At 44.8% G+C, this 21,136-nt stretch overlaps 1 protein-coding gene across 1 annotated transcript in view; it reads left to right on the forward strand.

Moving 5' to 3' along the window:
- arhgap42a (Rho GTPase activating protein 42a) overlaps positions 1 to 21,136 on the forward strand; it is a 505,650-nt gene that overhangs the window by 474,347 nt on the left and 10,167 nt on the right. Inside the window, exons 22-23 of the mRNA XM_038818093.1 lie at positions 3,631 to 3,693; positions 8,262 to 8,341. Of these exons, the coding sequence (XP_038674021.1) occupies positions 3,631 to 3,693; positions 8,262 to 8,341 (143 nt within the window). The remainder of the gene's footprint in view (positions 1 to 3,630; positions 3,694 to 8,261; positions 8,342 to 21,136) is intronic.

A 21,136-nucleotide genomic window follows, 5' to 3' on the forward strand; every position in this document is an offset into this window, starting at 1 on the left:
GAATTCTCTGGAATGTCTCTCTGCCCAGTAAAGCTGTTTTTTTTAGTTTCGCTTTCGATTCTGAAGGTTGAAGAAGCAACTCTGATTTTCTTTCGCTGCTGTAGGATCTCTTATCTTTCTCCCAAAAATAAGGTACAAAGTCTGGTGAATGGAGGTGTCCAAAACACACTAAATATTCACTTAAATACGCTTGTATAAGAACTGAATCAAAACTTAGATCAAATAATACATAAACTGGTCAGAATATAGCGAAAAGAATTAAACATAAAACCATAAAGAAATAATTTTAAACATGAACAGACAGATGATTCAAGAACTCAGGAAGGCAGGAATTTATGAATGAAACCTCACCCACGTGGTCTTACTTTTAAGGGAGTCCATATCTATGGTCTAACCCCTAATTTACTCTCATTGGTTCTAATTCTCAGCTGAGGCTTTCTGTTTATTCAAACAATACTTAGAACATGATTTGTTATCCAAGCATTGCTCATTACTTAAAATTCACTATTGTCCATCAAATTAATTAAAAGTTTACGTGCACCTGCCACTTAAGCCATTCCTACAAAGATATGGTGCTTACATTAACCTTGCTGTTAATACATTTTAAGCATTACAATGGGCTTTTATACAAGACATGAAACAATGTTTTGCATTTCTGCAAACATGGCACCAATGTTTGATAGTTTATTCATTATCTAAAACAATGACTGTATTCACACAGTCAAGACATTTTAATAATTTTACTCTTTAGTTATGCATTCAATTAGCACCTAAAACCATGAATAAATCAATGAAGCAATAATCCATTGCTATGATGAAATCTCCCAAAAGGTCCAGTGTTAGAACTCTTTTCCCCAGTAAGGCTGGCTGCCATTTTAATGAAACTACAAAGGATTGGGATTAAGACTTGGGCTGGAAGCTGGGTTTAATGCAAGACAAAGAGTCTGAAGAGAGAAGTACACTCAAAGGTGTACCTTTGAGTTGAAGGCCCAATTTAATAAAGCCTAAAGTTTCTCTCCAGAAGAAATCCTACTCCCTGTGAGTACTGAATGAATGTTGCTGCATGAAGACTATCACCAACTGTACACCGGTGGCTTCCATCAGCAGGCTGCTGGGAGCATAGCCTGCTGCAAAGAATTCAACATTGAAAGCAAGGGGCGCGATTCTCCGCAAATGCGGAGAGTCGTAAAGGCTGTCGTGGAACTGGCCGTGTTTCACGGCAGCCTCCGCGCCCCCTCCCGGGACCAGATTCTCCCCCCCGGTCGGGGCTAGCAGCGCGGCCCCGCGAAGCACGGCATCGTAGGCTTAGCGACCGTCGCTAAGCCCGCGTGCCAAGGGTCACGGCGGCTGACGCGCACGATGATGTCAGCCGCGCATGCACGGATTGGATGGCTCCAACCCGCGCATGCGCAGATGATGTCATCACGCATATGCGTCAAACCCGCGCATGCGCGGACCGTCATGCCCCTCAGCCGCCCCGCGGACTGATCATGCGGGGCGGGGCGGCGGAGCAACAAAGAGTACGCGGGTTTCGGACCCGCTGCCCGCGATCGGTGGGCACCGATCGCGGGCCCATGCCACCCTTGGCACGGCCGTGGTGCGGCTCTGCCAATCGGTGCTATGGTTGTCGGGAACGGCACTTTGCGGCCGTTTTCACGAACGGTGACAGCAGGTGTGCTTGCGTTCGTGGAAACGGCTGTAAAAAAAACGGCGAGCAGCGATTCGTGTCGTGGGGCGGCCGTGGGGGGGGAGAATAGCGGGAGGTCGGGAAGGCCCTCCCGCTATTCTCCGACCCATCGTGGGCAGCGGAGAATCGCGCCCAAGGACTCCTATTTTTTTTTCACCTTAATCCTTTCCATCCCTCTGTGTTTGTCTATATTGTGTCTGTGGGGTAGAGGGTGGGACAGTAAAAGGGGAGTATTAGGTTAGCTTGCCATCACTCCATTGTAATTACTGCATATTTCATTTTTATTTCTGTTATGAATAGGCAGTAATTGTGTTTGATCTTACAAACCTTGTGGCTGTATTATTGGGCAGCCAAGGGCCAATAGCTTCAGGAATTTTTATGCAAATTATTGGTTAATTCCCTTGTGTTGGGACTTTGGGGCCTGTAGGGCTGGAATCGACTGTGCACTAGCCTGGGGTGTCATAATATAAATTGGGTGCTCGTCTGAGATCTTTGGAACGTTAGATGGCAAAGTTTGGGTTGCATTTCAAATGAAAAAGTGACACCAGGTTTGTAGTGATATAACAGGATGATTTTGTAAGCTGCTAAGCATTTTCTTCTTCAGGTGGACATCTTAACTACGATTTATTTGAAGGAGCTTCGCAAAGCTAGTGGTGGGGACTAGGGGGTCATTCGGTATTCAGCATGTTCCTGAGAAACTCTGGGCCTTGTGCAGCTTAGAGTTGCATCACCTTGGCATGCGCAGCGGTTTTGTCTGACTGGCTGAGGGGCAGTAGTAAAAATACTGTTCAGTGCAGCGGTGGGAGCACAAATACTGTTACCCTGAGAGGAACAACAGGTTTCTGCTCCAGGTGCTAGGGCCACTCACCAAGGCATGACTGAGCAATCCTTTGGAGGACATATTGCTGGACTGCTTTAAAAACCTGTATGTCCCTTTGAACATTGAGATGCAAAACTGTGACAGCAGTTTAAGCCTGTCTTGTCAGCAGGGATACAGTGAAGGCAGGGTCACAAGATCCTCTGCTCAGAGACAACTGGTAATCCCACTGTGGGAGTGGTTAGATGTCAACACTCTTGCACCATGCCCCTTTGTTCAAGATATCATCTCACCAAGTTTGATTGAAATTGGTCCAAGGACCGGAGCAATATGCCAACAAACAAACAGACAGATGTGTATTTCTCACACACATTTTTATTTTCTAGATATTGAAGAACAAATTACTCCTCTACATCTCATTTTGTGTTTCCTATGGAAGTAGATTGTACAAAATAGATAGATAAATGATAGATGTCACAATGATGTGACTTGTAAAGCAGTATTCATTTGGTGATTCTTGAACTAGCAAAATGCATTAAAAATAAACAAATATTGGCCTTACTCCCCCAAAACCAGCTGAACAAACAATTGTTGAAAATAAAGTCAAGAAAAAAAGCAAAAGCGGGGAGGATAAAGCTTTCCACAAAATACTGTATCATTTCTCACCATCAATGAATATTCCAGTTTAGATAGCATATTTTTGTCCTTCTAATTTACTCCAGTAATACAACTTTGAGGGGCAGCTTCCATAATTGCTCAAACTAGAACTTAATTTTGATGCAGAGGCACTCTTGGGGTAAGGGGCTGAAAAAGGATGGGCTAACAGAGAAATAAGTAGGTGAAAGGGGAGAGAAAATAGCAGATCTCCATGCCAGGTAAAAAATATAAAGATGTCTCCTAACAGGTACTACTTTAAATACAAGAGGAATTACAGAAAATACACCCAAGTTTTCATTTCTTCAGATTATTCTGTTGATTAGACTAATAAATGCTATTTTAATGGTTTATTATGGACTTTAATGCATTAACATTATATAAAAAGGGTGAATTCTGATAAAATTAGTGATGTCAAAAGACCAGCCTTTCTAAGTATCTTGATTTGTTGAATTATTTACCCCCTGTCCAGGGTTGCATCCAGAGCTCAGTTGTTTGAAAATATTGGTACTCCTAAACAAAATTCCTCCAGACGGTAAGAACTGAACTTTATATGTTCTAAATCTGTATTTATATCACATTTTTTATCATCTGTTGCCACGAACCATGAATCTTTTGAAGAAGTAAATGGTCTCCATGACGAGTCAGGTGCCAACCCTGTGACTAATTAATGATGTGTTCACTGTCATTTTCTAATGTTCAAATTGAATAATTGAGGTTCTCTTGCTTGCATGCTATGATCATAGTTAATCATATGACTCCTTAATAAAAATAGTTTTAGCCACCAATATTCATAGAGGCACCTTTTCCTTCTGGACCTAGTTCACAGAAACACTAACTCATCCAACTCCCCAGCTTTTAACAAAGATATTCTGATTGTCCAACCCTCCCAGTTTACAATAACATTTTTATATCTCCCCATTCTTCATCATCCCCTTGTCCCTCTAAACACCCCCTCTAAACAAATTCCAAGTTGAAACTCCACTTCTATCATCCACTCAAGCAATTTCAGACCCACTGACTTTAAACTGACTAAGATCAGCTGGTAACTGTTTCTTACACTGTCAAGCAGATGAGGCAACGGTAATACGCCACCTATATGCACAGCGAGAACAGGAAGCTTGAGAATCTCGGCATCACCACCAGGAGCAATCAAGCCGTTTCCGGTACCACAGTAGAAAACAATACAGGGAAATCCATTGTTAACTTGTCAAACTACATCCTTCAACCAGATGATATCGAAGTCCTCAGCAGAGGGCTCAATTTCTGCACCACCACCAAAATGGACCACATCAGTCTCACGGCAGACACTGAGGAATTCATCAGGTGAATGAGGCTCCGGGATTTTGTCTACAGACCCCAAGAGGCCGACAGCGAACTCAATGAGACAACCAATGAACCGGAACAACAGACTGAGAGATCTGCGGTGCAGCAACTGAAGAGGAAAGAGTCGCATTGGACCCCACTGGAAGGCCGCTGCCCTAGACTCGACGTGTATGCTCAAGGCATCAGGAGTTGTGTCAATGCCAGATTCATCAGTCGCATTCACAAGACAGCCCCGAACGTCACCCAAGCGCAATGCAACGCCATCCGCGCTATCGAGACCAACCGCAACATTGTCATCAAACCAGCAGACAAAGGAGGGGCCACCGTCATACTGAACAGAACGGACTACTGCAAAGAAGTGTACCGACACCTCAACAACCAGGAACACTACAGACAGTTGCCCGCAGATCCAACCAAAGAACACACCTGGGAACTCAACAGACTGATCAAAACCTTGGATCCAGACCTTCAGAGCACCCTACATGCTCTCATCCCACGTACTCCCTGCGTTGGAGATCTCTACTGCCTCCTGAAAATACACAAGGCCAACACACCAGGCTGTCCTATCATATCAGCCAATGAGACCCAGTGTGAGAACCTCTCTGGCTACATCGCGGGAATCTTGAAACCCATCGTACAAGGAACCCCCAGCTTCTGCCACGACACGACGGATTTCTTGTAGAAACTCAGCACACATGGACCAGTTGAACCAGGAACATTCCTCATCACAATGGACGTCTCGGCACTCTACAGCAGCATCCCCAAGATGACGGCATTGCTGCAACAGCCTCAGTACTCAACACTGACAACTGCCAATCTCCAGACACAATTCTACAACTCATTCGCTTTATCCTGGATCACAACGTCTTCACCTTCGCCAACAAGTTCTTCACCAAACACACGGAACAGCCATGGGGACAAAATTCTCAGCTCAATACGCCAACATCTTCATGCACAAGTTCGAACAAAACCTCTTCACTGCAAAGGACCTTTAACCAACACTATTCACCAGATACATCAATGACAATTTTTTCCTTTGGACCCACAGTGAAGAACCACTGAAACAACGACACAATGACATCAATGATTCACCATGGACTACTCTCCAGAATCGCTTGCATTCTTGGACACACGCATCTCCATCAAGGACAATCACCTCAGCACTTTGCTTTACCGCAAGCCCACGGATAACCTCACGATGCTCCACTTTTCCAGCTTCCACTTTAAACACATTAAAGAAGCCATCCCCTATGGACAAGCCCTCCGTATACTGAGTATCTGTTCAGACGAGGAGGAGCGTAACATACATCTACAGACGCTGAAAGATGCCCTCATAAGTACGGGATATGGCACTCAACTCATCGATCGACAGTTCCAACGAGCCACAACAAAAACCGCACCAACGACCTCAGAAGACAAACACGGGACAACAGTGACAGAATACCCTTTGTCGTCCAGTACTCGCCGGAGTGGAGAAACTATGGCATCTTTTTTGCAGCCTTCAACACGTCATCGATGAAGACAAACATATTGCCACGGCCATCCCCTCTAATTGCCTTCAAACAACCGCGCAATCTCAAACAGACCATTGTTTGCAGCAAACTATCCAGTCTTCAGGAAAACGATGACCACAACACCACACAACCCTGCCATGGCAACCTCTGCAAGACTGCCAGATCATCGACATGGATACCACCATTAAACGTGAGAACACCACCCACCAGGTACGCGGTGCATACCCGTGTGACTCGGCCAACGTTGTCTACCTCATACGCTGCACGAAAGAATGTCACAAAGCGTGGTACATTGGCGAGACCATGCAGAAGCTGTGACAACAGATGAATGGACATCGCGCAACAATCACCAGGATGGATGTTCTCTTCCAACACTTCAGCAGTCAAGGGCATTCAGCCTCTGATCTTCGGGTAAGCGTTTTACAAGGCGGCCTCAGGATGCACAACAACGCAGAATAGCCGAGCAGAAACTGATAGCCAAGTTCTGCACACATGAGTGTGGCCTCAACCTGGACCTTGGATTCATGTCACACTACATTCACCCCCCACTATTTGGCCTGGACTTGCAAAATCCTACCAACTGTCCTGGTTTGAGACAATTCACACATCTTTAACCTGTAATTATCCCTCTCTTCAGTTGCACAGTTTGGACCTGTAAAGAATTAATTACCTGAAAAGCCTCTCGTTCAAAGTATCATCTTGCATCAAGGAGCTGTGCTTCGAAAGCTAGTGATTCCAAACAAACTTGTTGGATTTTAACCTGGTGTTGTGAGACTTCTAATTGTTTCTTAGGTTGCACTTCAGTTAGTCAGAAGGATCTGGGCAAACAGCAAGCCAAGTTTGATCACATACGTAATGCCTTTACATTGCTGATACCTGACAGAATATGTTGCTTCATAAGTAAGCTGGCAGATAACCAATTGTACAAAAGATTTTATAAACTGCCATTGCCAGGTGGAGCAAAATCCTGAAATACTGCAACAAAGATACAAAATGTAATTTTAGGCTCACCTTTACTTGTGGCTTGCTCAAATGGCCAGTTCACAGCTCAGGTTCATCCAATGTTGATAAGCTCTGCATTTTAGCCCAGAAATATTATAATTCATGTTTATAACCGTAAAGATGAATATTGTATAATGCCATCAACATAGAGAAGATGTTTGTGATATTTTTGAACTAACTGAGGCAAATTAAGTATAAAGAGACTGATTTTTATTTTTTAAGTCAGGAAAAAACACTTAAAAATTCAAAGCTTTTGTAACAATCCATATTTGGAAATACACTTGAGTGCAAGTATAATATTAGTCATTAGCTGATTATTTAAAAACTTTCGTAAAATTAACTTTTCTGGAAGAAAAACCTGAAGTCCCCATGCCTCATAATTTACAGCATATGTGGGACATGTAAACAGTAATAAAGCATTGCCATCACTTTTAAATTAAAGGTTTCAGTTTTGAAGATTATCAATGACATCCATCAAGCTCAAAACTTCACTAATAGTCTGTGCATAGAATGCAGCAGAAGACACATTCAAACCTACTTGAGATGAGCTCGAGACCGTAATTGAATTGTGAGAGTACAATAATAATAATCTTCATTGTCACAAGAAGGCTTACATTGACACTGCAATGAAGTTACTGTGAAAAGCCCCCAGTCGCCACATTCCGGGACCTGTTCGAGTACACACAGGGAGAATTCAGAATGTCCAAATTACCTAACAGCACATCTTTCGGCACTTCTGGGAGGAAACGGGAGCACCCGGAGGAAACCCACGCAGGCACAGGGAGGACATGCAGACTTCACACAGACAGTAACCCAAGCCGGGAATTGGACCTAGGACCCTGGAGCTGCGAAGCAACAGTGCTACCCACTGTTCTACCGTGCTGTCCTGTCATGTCATTGGGCTGGTTTAGCTCACTTGGCTGGTCCATGATGCAGAGCCAGGCAAGCAGCACAGGTTCAATTCCCATACCGGCTGAGGTTATTCATGAAGGCTCCGCCTTCTCAACCTTACCCCTCGCTTGAGGTGTGGTGATCCCCAGATTAAATCACCACCAGTTACCTCTCCCCCTCAAAGGAGAAAGCAGCCTATAGTCATCTGGGAATGTGGTGGCTTTACTTTTACTTTATTTAGAAAAGTACTTTAGGATTTGTTGTGTATTATATTTACTTCTCATGGCTATCTTGTTAACAAGTAATATAAAGAAATGTTCTACTTACTAGTAATAGTACTGCAAGTGTTTTCTGATTGTTTTTTTAACAGCCAAGCCAAAGCCATGTATGCTTGTAAAGCAGAGCACAGTCACGAGCTTTCTTTCCCACAGGGGGCAATGTTCACTAATGGTAAGTACGAAGAATATTTATCTTGGAATTCTTGTTGGAACATCCAAATTAAAATAATAGTTAACGTGTTGTATCATCAACAGTTCAAATATAAATTCATTGTTAGATGGTACTTCTATCTATTTGGAAAAGCAGGTTATAGTTTCAAATGCATGTTCTACCTTCAGATGCATAAAATGTTCCATATTCATCTAATCCTTGCATGCAATTAAGAGTTTGCATCATCGAATTAGGAGTAGGACAAAAGCAAATTTGATTTGGAATTCCATCTTTTTTTTTATAAAAGTATTTTTATTCTCCATTTTCTTCAGAATTTACACCCCACCAACAAACAGTAAACGCTAACGAATACAATGTCAGTCCCTTTGTTAACAGCAACGATCCTATCCTCCCACCACCCCAAACAACGACCCACCTGACAATATAAGTATCAAATAAAACAAACCCTTCCAAGGTGGAAAAAAAAGGAAAAAAGAAAAAGGAATCAGGAATCGCCTATGGTCACCATTGACATACACAGTCCACCCCCCAACCCCCCCTGCCCCCCAATATTCAATGCCATCCAATCCCCAAAGGAGTACCGTGAATGACACCCATGAATTGTAGACAACGCCCTCCCACCATTCCCTCCCAGACTCCTCCCCTCCACTTCCTCTTGTAAACTCCTCCCCCAACCTCGGTTCCTTCACCCAACTTTTCACCCCAGCTAGACTCACCAAAATCTGTTCTACCAGGCTCCGATAGCTGCAGCCCCTCCCCCCCACCTCACTCCCATTCACTAGCCGGTTTAAACCGGCCAGCATAGAGGCTCCCGCCCGGGTCTCCTTCCCCCTTGCCTGGTCCCAGGAAAACCACGAAATCTCCTTTAGCACACAATCCTCATATACACACCCAAGCCCCAAAAAACCATCATTGTAAATGAAAGTCCCATCACTTCCCTTGTCCAAATATATACAGCGTTGACTCATTTTGTACATACACCAACACACAGTGAAAAAATAAAGTTACATGAGGCTACATTGGTACACGACCATTTCTCAATTCTGCCACAGTCCTTCTGCCTTCGCAAACTCTTCCGCTGCTTCCGCCGTCCCAAAGTAAAAGTCCTTGGATTTGTAGGTCACCCTCAACTTAGCTTGATATACTATGCCGCACTGCACCTTGCTGATGTACAGTGCCTTCTTCACCCGGCTGAAGGCAGCCCGCTCCCTCGCCAGCTCCACCATAAAGTCCTGGTATATGTGTATACCAGTTCCAGCTTCCACTGCACTTTTCCACTTTGTGGTAAAATACTCCGTCAGCCTCTGGCCTTCCACCCCTTCGGACAGACCCACAATCCTCAGATTCTGTCGCCTGGATCTGTTTTCCAGGTCTTCCATTTTGGCTCGCAGACCCTTGTTGGTCTCTATCACCCTCCGCAACTCCTTCCCCATCGAGGTGAGTTGATCATTGTGCTGCGTTAATGCCTCTTCCACTTCCTTCAGTGTCTCGCCTTGCTCCCGCACCTCCGCCGCTCGATACCGCTTCCCTCTCCGGGACAATCGCCTCCTCCACCAGCACTTTCAATACCGCCTCCATCTCCTTCTTCATTGTTTCCATGTGTTTTGTAAACTGTTTTTCAAGTTCCACAGCCATCACCTTAGTCATTTCTTCTGCTGTGAGCAATGCGGCCTCCCCTGGTGCTCCAGCCTCCGCTTTCCTTACAGTTCCTGCACTGACTTTTTCTCTCCCCGGTGGACTTCCATTAACCCCCTTTTTCACGGCCATTTTTCTCCCAAACTTGGACATTTCTCGTCTCTGTGCCTTCTTACAGCCTTTTCAGCCTCAGTTGCCCCTGGGACCGGGCGTTAAAACTCCGAAATTCCTATTCCCGAGCGAGAGCCTTCCAGTGTGCGGCTGCCTCCCGCTCGCCATCACCAGAAATCTTGGAATTTCATCTTTATAACCATCTTGATCATGTGATCTGTGCGGTGGGCAAGGCCTTGCCCCAGACCAATCTCTTTTAGCGTGACTCAGTTTTCTCTGTTGTCCAGCACATTTGCATAATTTCTGGTTTCTTGGGTCTGTTTGCTCAGTTGGGTGTTTTGTGCGCTGAAAATAATGTAGTAATAAAGTTTTGCAAGTTTATAAACTTATGTTTTTAAGTCCTCAGCAGATGTGTGTTGCATTCCTGCATTGATTCACCGACTTAGTTGGCCCAATCTTAGTTAACCACTCTTCGACTTCTGATCAATGGCAGCTTTCAGTTCTAATTCTTGGTTTTAACCTTTCCAGTAACTAATATCTGCAACCTGTGTCTGCTATCTTTTATTTTAATTTTGAATCTTCAAATTGTAAACCCTGTAGTAAACTCGACACAACAGCACATTGCAGCCATTTCAATAAATGTGATGTCACACTAATGAAAGTACATTGAAACTTAATTCCTTCAGTAATAACAAAACCTTGAGGCTGAAAAGGCTGTAAGAAGGCACAGAGACGAGAAATGTCCAAGTTTGGGAGAAAAATGCTCCAGTTGTGCATCAAAGATATCACCAGCTCTAGATCAGGTTGGGAATCCAATGCCAACTCTCAGCAATGATTCAGAAAGGATTTTCTGGTTAATTTGTATTGTATAGTAATTTGTATGGTGTTACTGTTCTGCAGAACTAGTCACTATCCATGCAGGCTTATGTTCAGCAGTTAGTCCAATGTTGGTTCAGTTGTGCCAGTGATCAAATGCTTTTCACCTTCATACTGAAGTAGATAAATTTGAGTTAAGCTCAAATATAGTTTGAGGTAGATACCAAAGAAAAGTGCAAAAGAAAGAGATTCTCCATGACTACATACTCCCAGCTAAAACATCAGCCTCGATCAGCTACTTCAAAAGCAAGATATTGACTGAAAGAACTCTTGAGCAAGTCTTTCATTGCTATGTCCTCATCTATTGAACTGATAGCAAATCCCATGATTTTACGTTGCCTTGGGATTCCAAAAGTGCAGGTATTCAGATTGATCTAAGTGCTCAGACACTTGAACTCTTCCATCTAATAAGAATTCGTGATGAATACCTTCCTTCAGATGTTTTAGATAGCATCACATAGTTGCTCCCAACAACCAAGATACATGCATGGAATTTTCTTTTGAGGTATATGTATCATCACCACAATTGAAAAGAAAAAACTGGCACTTTTTATATGCTTGGAACATCCAAACTGCTTTACCAACCAATTGATTACTTTTGAAATGTTGTCACAGTTGTTATGCATGGATGTGCAGCCATGAAGCAATTGAGAATGTGCCACACAGAGAACAGGTCATGCACAGGCAACGTTCCCTTTAAGATATGCTCAATCTTAGAAGAACGGTGTCGTGCAACAAGCCGGCTGTACACAATAAATTAAAATTAGAGGAAACGTTGAACAAGACAGGAGAATCATTTTGCTCTGATGTAATTATAATTGCACAGAGTGGACCATCCTGCTGAAGAAACACAGGAGTGGGCAGCTAAACTGAAAAACATGCATGCAAGTCCCTGTCAATTCTCTGCTGGTACCTCTTGTTTTAAAAAAAAATCATAATTCATTTATGGGATGTGGGCATTGCTGGCTTGACCAACATTTACTGCCCATTTCTAGTTGTCCTTAAGAAGGTGGTGGAGAGCTCCCTTTTTGAACTGCTGCAGTCCCTGAAGTGTAAGTACATCCACAGTGCTGTTAAGGAGGTAGTTCCAGGATTTTGACCGAGTGACAGTGAAGGAATGGCGATATGTTTTCAAGTCAGGATGGTGAGTGACTTGGAGGGGAACCCCCAGGGGATAGTGTTCCCATGTGTCTACTACCCTTTGCCTTCTAGATGTTAGCGATCACGGGTTTGACAGGTGTTGTCTCAGTACCGTTGGTGAGTTCCTGAAGTGCATCTTGTAGATAGTACACACTTCTGCATATGTGTGTCGGTGGTGGAGGGAGTGAATGTTTATGGGAGAGATACCAATCAAATGATCTGCTTTGTCCTTGATGGTGTTGAGCTTCTTCAGTGCTATTAGAGTTGCACTGGTCCAGGCAAGTGGAGGGTATTCCATCACATTCATGACTTGTGTGTTGCAGATGGTGGAATAAGGAGGTGAGATACTCACTGAGGATTCCTATTCCTATGGTAGTGAATTCCACAGATTCACCACTCTCTAGGTGAATACATTTCTTCTTGCCTTAGTCCTAAAAGGTTTGCTCCTTATCCTTAAACTATGACCACTAGTTCTGGACTCCCCATCATTGGGAACATTCTTTCTGAACCTACCCTGTCTAATCCTGTTAGAATTTTGTAAGTTTCTCTGGGATCCCCTCTTACCCTTCTAAATTCCAATGAATATAATTCTAATCGATTTAGTCTCTCCTTATTTGACAGTCCTAATTCCCAGGAATAAGCCTGGTAAACCTTTGCTGCACTCCCTCCATAGCAAGAACATCCTTCCTCCGATAAGAACACCAAAGCTGCACACAATACTCCAGGTGTGGCCTCACCAATGCCCTATATATTTTCAGTAAGACATCTTTATTACTATACTAAAATCCTCTCATTATAAAGGCCAACATACCACTTGCCTTCTTTGCTGCCTGCTGTACCTGCATGCTTATTTTCAGCGACTAATGCACAAGGACACCAAGGTCTCGCTGAGAATCCACCTCTCTCAATTTACACCCATTCAAATAATAATCTGCCTTCCTACTTTTGCTTCCAAAGCAGATAACCTTATATTTATCCACATTATGCTGCATCTGCCATGCATGTGTCCACTCACTCAGCCTGTCTAAATCCCGCTGAAGCATCTCTGCATCCTCCTCACAGCTCACCCTCCCACCCAGCTTTGAATCATCTGCAAATTTGGAGATAATACGTTTAGTTCCCTCTTCCAAATCATCAGTATATAATGCGAACAGTTGAGGTCCTAGCACAGATCCCTATGGTATCCCACTAGTCACTGCCTGCCAATCAGAAAAAGACCGTTTATTCCAACTTTCTGCTTCCTGTCTGCTGACCAGTTTTCAATCCATCTAAATGACAATGCATGTCAAGGGGTGATGGTTAGATTCTCTCTTGTTGGATATGGTCTTTTTCTGGCACTTGTGTGGCATGAATGTTACTTGTCAGCCCAAGCCTGGATATTTTCCAGGTCTTGCTGCATTTGCACATGGACTGCGTCAGTGTCTGAGGATTTGAGAATGGTGCTGAACATTGTGCAATCATCAGTGAACATCCCACTTCTGATCTTATGGTGGAAGGAAGGTCATTGATGAAATAGCTGAAGGTGATAGCATTTAGGACACTGTACTGAGGAACTCCTGCAGTGAATTTCCAAGACTGAGATGATTGAATTCCAACCGCATAATCATCTTCCTATGTCCAACCAGCAGAGAGTTTCATCCCCCTGATTCCCATTGACTTCAGATTTGCTGGAGCACTTGATGCCACACACTGTCAAATGCTGCCTATATGTCAGGGGCATTCACTCTTGCCACACATCTGAAAATTAGCTTTTTTGTCCATATTGGAAGCAAGGCTGTAATAAGGTCTGGAGTGGAGTGACACTGGCAGAACTCAAACTGAGAGTGAGTGAGCAGGCCATTGCTAAGCAAGTGCCGCTTGATAGCACTGTTGATGACCCCTTCCATCACTTTACTGATAATCGAGAGCAGGCTGAAGGCACGGTAATTGACGAGGTTGGATTTGTCCTATTGTTTGTGTACAAGACATACATGAGGAATTTTCCACATTGCTGGGTAGATAACAGTATTGTAGTTATACTGGAACCACTTGGCCAGGTGTGTGGCAAGCTGAGAAGCACAAGTCTTTGCCACCTAGTCCTGCAAGGGAGAGGGGCAAGTATTCTGAGTGTATTACAAGGGTTTTGGGTGATGTGTCTGTCATAGTTGAAAAGTGGAACTGTGTGGCAGCTGTAAGATGTGAGTGAGATTGGTAAATGTCTGAGGGTGATGCGGAATGTTGGACATGAGACCTGGTTTCTAGAAATTGACAGGTGTGCTACATTGTAGACTGCGCGAATTCGGTGGTGCATTGGTAGGGGATGCCACTTGATGAACTCACTGTCTAAATGATCTGGCAATTGAATATTTTGAAACCCTACAACCAGACCTTGGAGGGGGAAAGGAGCCCTCAAGCAAAAATTCCAGAAAAACAGGAGCATGGTCAATAGAGCAAGAGGACACTGAATGTAGGATAGTCCTGGACTCAAAAAATAGTTAATTCTAGTGTGACATTGATGAGGGGGTGAGTAAAAAGAAAAATCCCCACCTCTAGGATGGAACACCCTCCAGATATTCTATTTCCTCAAATGCTGAGGCAAGCGTTGTCATCTGCAGGGTGGGGGGATTTCTAGGAACAAAGAACAGTACAGCACATGAACAGTCCCTTCAGCCCTCAAGCCTGCGCCGATCACATGTCCTAGCTAGACCAACTGCCTGTATCCTTCTGTACCCTGTCTGTTCATGTGTCTATCCAGATATGTTTTAAAGGTCACTAACATATCTGCCTGAACCACCTCACTTGGCAGTGCAATCCAGGCCACCACCGCCCTCTGTGTAACAACACTTTCCCCGCACATCTCCACTGTACCTTTCCCCCCTCACCTTGAACTTGTGCCCCCTTGTAATTATCATTTCCACTCTGGAAAAAAGTCTCCAACTGTTCACCCTATCTATCCCCCTCATAAGTTTATAAACTTTTATCAGGCCGCCTCTCAGTCTCTATCTTTCTAGGGAGAGCAATCCCAGTGTATTCAATCTCTCCTCATAGCTAATACTCTCCATACCAAGCAATAACCTGGTAAACCTTTTCTGTACTCTCTCCAAATCCTCCACGTCCTTCTGGTACCGTGGTGACGAGAATTGGACACAGTATTCCAAATGTGGCATAACCATCATTCTATATCACTGTAAGATGATTTCCGAGATTTTATACTCAATGCCCCGTCCAATGAAGGCAAACATGCCATGTTTTCTTTACCACCATTTCCACCTGTGCTGCTGCCTTTTAAGGATCTGTGTGTCTATGCTATGTTTTCTTTACCGCCATTTCCACCTGTGCTGCCACCTTTAAGGAACTGTGTGTCTATGCTCCTGATGGTTCTGCCAATTAGTTTATAGCTCCCATCTGAATTGGATCTACCAAAATGCATCACCATGCATTTATCTGGATTAAATTCCAACTGCCATCTCTCCGTCCAATTTTGCAGCCTATCTATATCCTGTTGTATTCTCTGACAATCTTCATCACTATCCACAACTCCAGCAATCTTAGTAAGATCCGCAAACTTGCTAATCAGACCAGCTATGTTTTCTTCCAAGTCATTAATATACATTACAAACAGCAGAGATCCCAGTACTGATCCCTGCGGAACACCACTAATTGCAGAACCCCATTCGGAAAAACACCTTCCACTGCTACCCTCGGTCTTCAATGGCCAAGCCAGTTCTGAATCCATCTAGCTAGTTCACCCCTGACCCCGTGTGATTTAATCTTTTGCACCAGCCTGCCTTGAGGGACCTTGTCAAATGCTTTATTTTTTATTTTTTTTTATAAATGTTTTTTTATTGAGTTTTCATATTTTATATATGACAAATTACAAGTTATTAGAGAGAGAGAAAAAAAAAAGGAAAACACAAAAATTTAACATGAATATTTACAGGTAAGCATCTTCATAACAATAATTGTGGCCGCCCCCTTTAGCCAGCATACATATTTTACATTCCCCAATATGGCCGAGGCACATGTTTATAGGCATTTATTTATAGTTTGGTTTTGGGCCTTGGCTTGCCATCAAACCCCCATACCGAGCCCGTAGCCCCCCCCCCCTCCCCCCAGCTACCTTCCCCCGATTCCCGTCCATTTTCCCCTGGTTCTTGGCCACCCGACTATTCTTCCTCATGTACGTTGGCCACAAACAGGTCCCGGAACAGTTGCATGAATGGCTCCCACGTTCTGTGGAAGCCGTCGTCCGACCCTCGGATGGCGAATTTGATTTTCTCCATTTGGAGAGATTCCGAGAGGTCGGACAGCCAGTCTGCAGCTCTGGGTGGTGCTGCTGACCGCCAGCCAAACAGGATTCTACGGCGGGCAATCAGGGAGGCAAAGGCAAGGGCGTCCGCCCTCCTCCCCAGGAATAGATCTGGCTGGTCTGAAACCCCGAAGACCGCCACTATCGGGCATGGCTCCACCCTCACCCCCACCACTTTGGACATAGCCTCGAAGAAGGCTGTCCAGTACTCCACAAGTCTGGGGCAAGACCAGAACATGTGGGCGTGGTTGGCCGGGCCTCTTTGGCACCGCTCACATTTGTCCTCCACCTCCGGGAAGAACCTACTCATACGGTTTCTCGTTAAGTGGGCTCTATGTACCACTTTTAGTTGCGTCAGGCTGAGCCTTGCGCACGTGGAGGTGGAGTTGACCCTATGCAGTGCTTCGCTCCAGAGTCCCCACCCTATCTCCATCCCCAGGTCGTCCTCCCATTTCCTTCTTGTTGCGTCTAGTACGGTGTCGTCCCTATCTACCAGTCGGTCATACATGTCACTACAGTTCCCTTTCTCTAGGATACTTGCGTCCAGTAGGTCTTCCAGTAGTGTCTGTCGTGGCGGTTGTGGGTACGTCCTTGTCTCCTTTCGTAGGAAGTTTTTGAGCTGCAGGTACCGTAGCTCGTTCCCCCAGCTAGCTGAAATTTCTCTGTCAGTTCGTCCAGTGTTGCGATCCTGTCGTCCGTGTATAGGTCCCTGACTGTCAGTGTCCCCCCGTCCTGCCTCCACCTTTTGAAGGTGGCGTCAGTCAGTGTTGGTTTGAACCTATGGTTGTTGCAGATGGGAGCCTTGTCCGACATTTTGTACAGGCCAAATTGCTGCCGCAGTTGGTTCCAGGATTGGAGGGTGGCTGTCACCACTGGGCTGGTGGAGTGTTTTTTGGGTGGGGATGGGAGTGCTGCCGTGGCGAGGGCCCGGAGGGAGGTTCCCATGCAGGAGGCCTCCTCCGCACGCACCCACTCGGCTTCTGGCTCCTGGATCCATCCCCTTACTCGCTCGGCTGTTGCCGCCCAGTGGTAGAATTGTAGATTCGGGAGGGCTAGCCCCCCCCTGGATTTTGTTTTTTGTATGACCTTCTTTGGGATCCTAGCATTTTTACCCCCCCCATACGAACGCCATGATATGTTTGTCCAGCGCTTTGAAAAAGGCCTTGGGGATGTAGATCGGAATGGATCTAAACAGGAAAAGGAACCTGGGCAGTACGTTCATTTTGATCGTCTGGACTCTCCCCGCGAGGGAGAGCGGGAGTGTGTTCCATCTTTGCAGGTCCTTTTTAACTTCCTCCGTCAGGCTGGTGAGGTTCCATTTGTGGATCCCTTTCCAGTCATGGGCTATTTGGATCCCCAGGTAGCGGAATTTATTTCGGGCTTGTTTGAACGGCAGCCCCTTTAGTGCTGCCCCCCCCCCCCCCCCCCCCCCCACCCCCCCCCCCCCCCCCTTGCGGGTGTACTGGGAAGATCTCACTTTTGCTCATGTTGAGTTTGTAGCCCGAGAAGGCTCCAAACTCTTTCAGGAGCGCTATGATTCCGTCCATGCTGCTTTGTGGGTCCGAGATATAGAGGAGCAGATCATCCGCATAGAGTGAGACTCTGTGCTCTCTACCTCCCCTTCGGATCCCCCTCCAATTTTTTGCTGCCCTGAGCGCGATTGCTAGCGGTTCGATTGCTAGTGCGAACAGCAGCGGGGACAGTGGGCATCCTTGTCTAGTGCCCCTGTGCAGCTGGAAGTATTGGGAGTTGGTATTGTTGGTCCGTACACTCGCCATGGGAGCGTTGTATAGGAGCTTTACCCAAGTGGTGAACCCTGTTCCAAGCCGAACCGCTCCAGTACCTCTATGAGGTATTTCCATTCGACTCTGTCGAAGGCCTTTTCTGCGTCCAGGGAGACGATCACCTCTTGTGTTCTCTCCCCGGAGGGGGTCATTATCACGTTCAGCAGGCGCCTGATGTTCGCGGTAAGCTGTCTACCTTTGACGAAGCCCGTCTGGTCCTCTGTGACCACCTCAGGTACACAGTCTTCTAGCCTTTTGGCTAGGATTTTGGCCAGTATTTTGGCGTCTGCGTTCAGCAGAGATATGGGTCTGTATGACCCACATTCCGTTGGGTCTTTGTCTTTCTTAGGTATCAGCGAGATTGAAGTCAAATGCTTTATTAAAGTCCATGTTGACAACATCCACAGCCCTTCCCTCGTCCATCATTTTTGTCACCTCCTTAAAAAACTCAATTAGATTAGTGAGACATGACCTTCCTCGTACAAAACCATGCTGCCTTTTTCTAATAAGATCATTCACTTCCAAATGTGCATAGATCCTATCTCTGCTAATCTTTTCCAACAACTTCACTATCACTGACGTCAAGCTCACTGGCCTATAATAACCCGGGTTATCCTTTCTACACTTCGTAAATAACAGGACACAGTGGCGATCCTCTAATCCTCTGGGACTCACCTGTGGGCAATGAGGAAACAAAGGTTTCTGTTAAGAGGTCCAGTGATTTCAACTCTAGTGTCCCTCAGCAATCTGGGAAAGATACCATCTGGCCCTGGGGATTTGTCTACCTTAATACTTTTTAACACTTACTCCCTCGTAATAGTGACTTGTTCTAAAGTGTTTACATATCCCTCTGAGACACCACCAATCAACGTGTCCCTCTCCTTTGTCAATACCGATGCAAAATACTCATTAAGAATCTCACCCATTTCCTTTGGTTCTACGCATAACCAGGAGCTTGTCCATCAAGGGATTTCGGTGACAAAGTCTCGACACACCAAAGAGTTAGCCAAAGCTAGCTCAGCAAAATCCAAAAGAGCCTTTGTGATAAATTCTGGGGAGTAATTCAGTGGGCCGTGTACATTTATTATTGAAACAGTTTCTCCATGTACTAACCCTGAACAATCACATACCTGCCTCCCTTACCCTTAACGCAATTCTCCATCTTGAAGGGGACATTCTTGTTGACTATAATTGCCACACCCCTGCTGCTTGTCGAGAAGGAAGCAAAGGAGACAGTGCCTCACCCATTCCCGCTTTAACTTTAAGTGTTCCTTATTATCCAAGTGAGTCTTCTGTCACAAGGCTAGTCCATTTTCTCCTTCGTAAGAAAATAAAGAATAATTTTCCTTTTGATAGAATGATGAAATCCACGTACATTCCAAGAGCAATGTTTTAAATTAATTACTATCATTGCATAGACCACCAGAAAAAAAGTAGGATTGGATTTTCACGCCACGTTCAGGCATATGCCATAACACCCTTCCCTCATCTCAAGCAAAACCAGAGGCGCCAGAATATCCCTGAAATGTTCCTCTCTCGGATAAAAGGCCTTCAGTCCCAGTGCAGGATATAGTCAATAATATAGTAACCCAAAAGTTCAAAAAAGCAAAAGAATCACAAGCACAATAGTTCTCGGGACAATCATCAAAATGTTGAGAACCCATAGGCTAACCCTATGGTTGTCATTACCATTAGAAGATTCTTCAACAAGGTGGAAAGGAAAGAAGCTAACAAGGGAATGGGAAATGCCCCTCACGTGTTTTGAACTCACCCATGAAAACCTGCACCCTCCACCCACCTCCTGGCAATGGCGCCATTCGATTCTGACATGATTAAAGAGAGGATATAATACAAAAATACGGCGGATAATTAGCACATGGTACAGCTACCACGAATAATAAAAGTCCCTGGGATACTTAAAGACAAGCAAATGACATTCAGCGCTCAAATGTTAACACCTCCCATTAAGCAGGAAATCAGACAAACAGCAACATGATAGGGAGCAAGTAGAGATTTCAAATTTTCTGAGCTGAAGATTATCAGTCCAACTCCTTGCCCTCTATGAACTTAACAAAGGCCAAAGTGCTAGTCGGATCATCGAAAGACTTAACGGAGTTGTTGGATATCACTTGCAAGGTCGCAGGATAATGCATGACATAATTCATTCCAGCTGCCTTGAATTGCCTTGGAACTTCATCAAAGCCTCAATGCTTTAGCTGTGTCGTCGCCGAAAGATCCTGGAAAAAGGCAATCACCCCCCCTCATGGATCCAGGGTCTAGCACGCCTCACCAGGATCCACTGGCAATCTTTAAAATTGTGGAAGCGAATGATTATAGATTTGGGATATTGATTGTCCCTCAACCTCAAAGACAGGATGTGATATGCCCTTTCCAATTCGAAACACCCAGCTTTCACATCCAGCTTAAGACAACATGGCAGAAAATTATAAATGCCTCAATAATATATTTTTTTTTTAAAAGAAGACACGGCAGGAAGTTCTCAAAGAACCTAACAGGATACTTGCCCTCCATTCCTTCTGGCAGACCGACAACCTGGATATCCTTTGTCCAGCCTCGGTTCTCCAAATCTTCCAAGGTTTCTGACATGATACATAGCTAGTTTTCCAAGGATTGAATATGAGCTTCAGCTGTGGAAGCAACATTTTCGATGTTCAGGATTCTTTCCTCCGTTAGTCAAGCCTTTTATTAGTATTCTGCAGCTCGGCCTCAAGAGCGTTCAAATTTTGTGTCAGCAAGCTGAGACTTTGATCTATTACTCGGATAGTGTTTGCAGTCATTATTTTCAGCAGCGCTCAAGGATCAAGTCGTCATATTGAAAAGGTGGCTCCACCCCCGCCGAATCTTACTGTGCCCTTTATTACTGTTACTTAATTTTCTTTCTTCAATAATCATCTAACGGTCTTCCAGGGACATACTACCAAATATTACTTTTGGATTAGA

This window comes from Scyliorhinus canicula, chromosome 14 (assembly GCF_902713615.1).
Source record: "Scyliorhinus canicula chromosome 14, sScyCan1.1, whole genome shotgun sequence".
Lineage (NCBI taxonomy): Eukaryota > Metazoa > Chordata > Chondrichthyes > Carcharhiniformes > Scyliorhinidae > Scyliorhinus > Scyliorhinus canicula.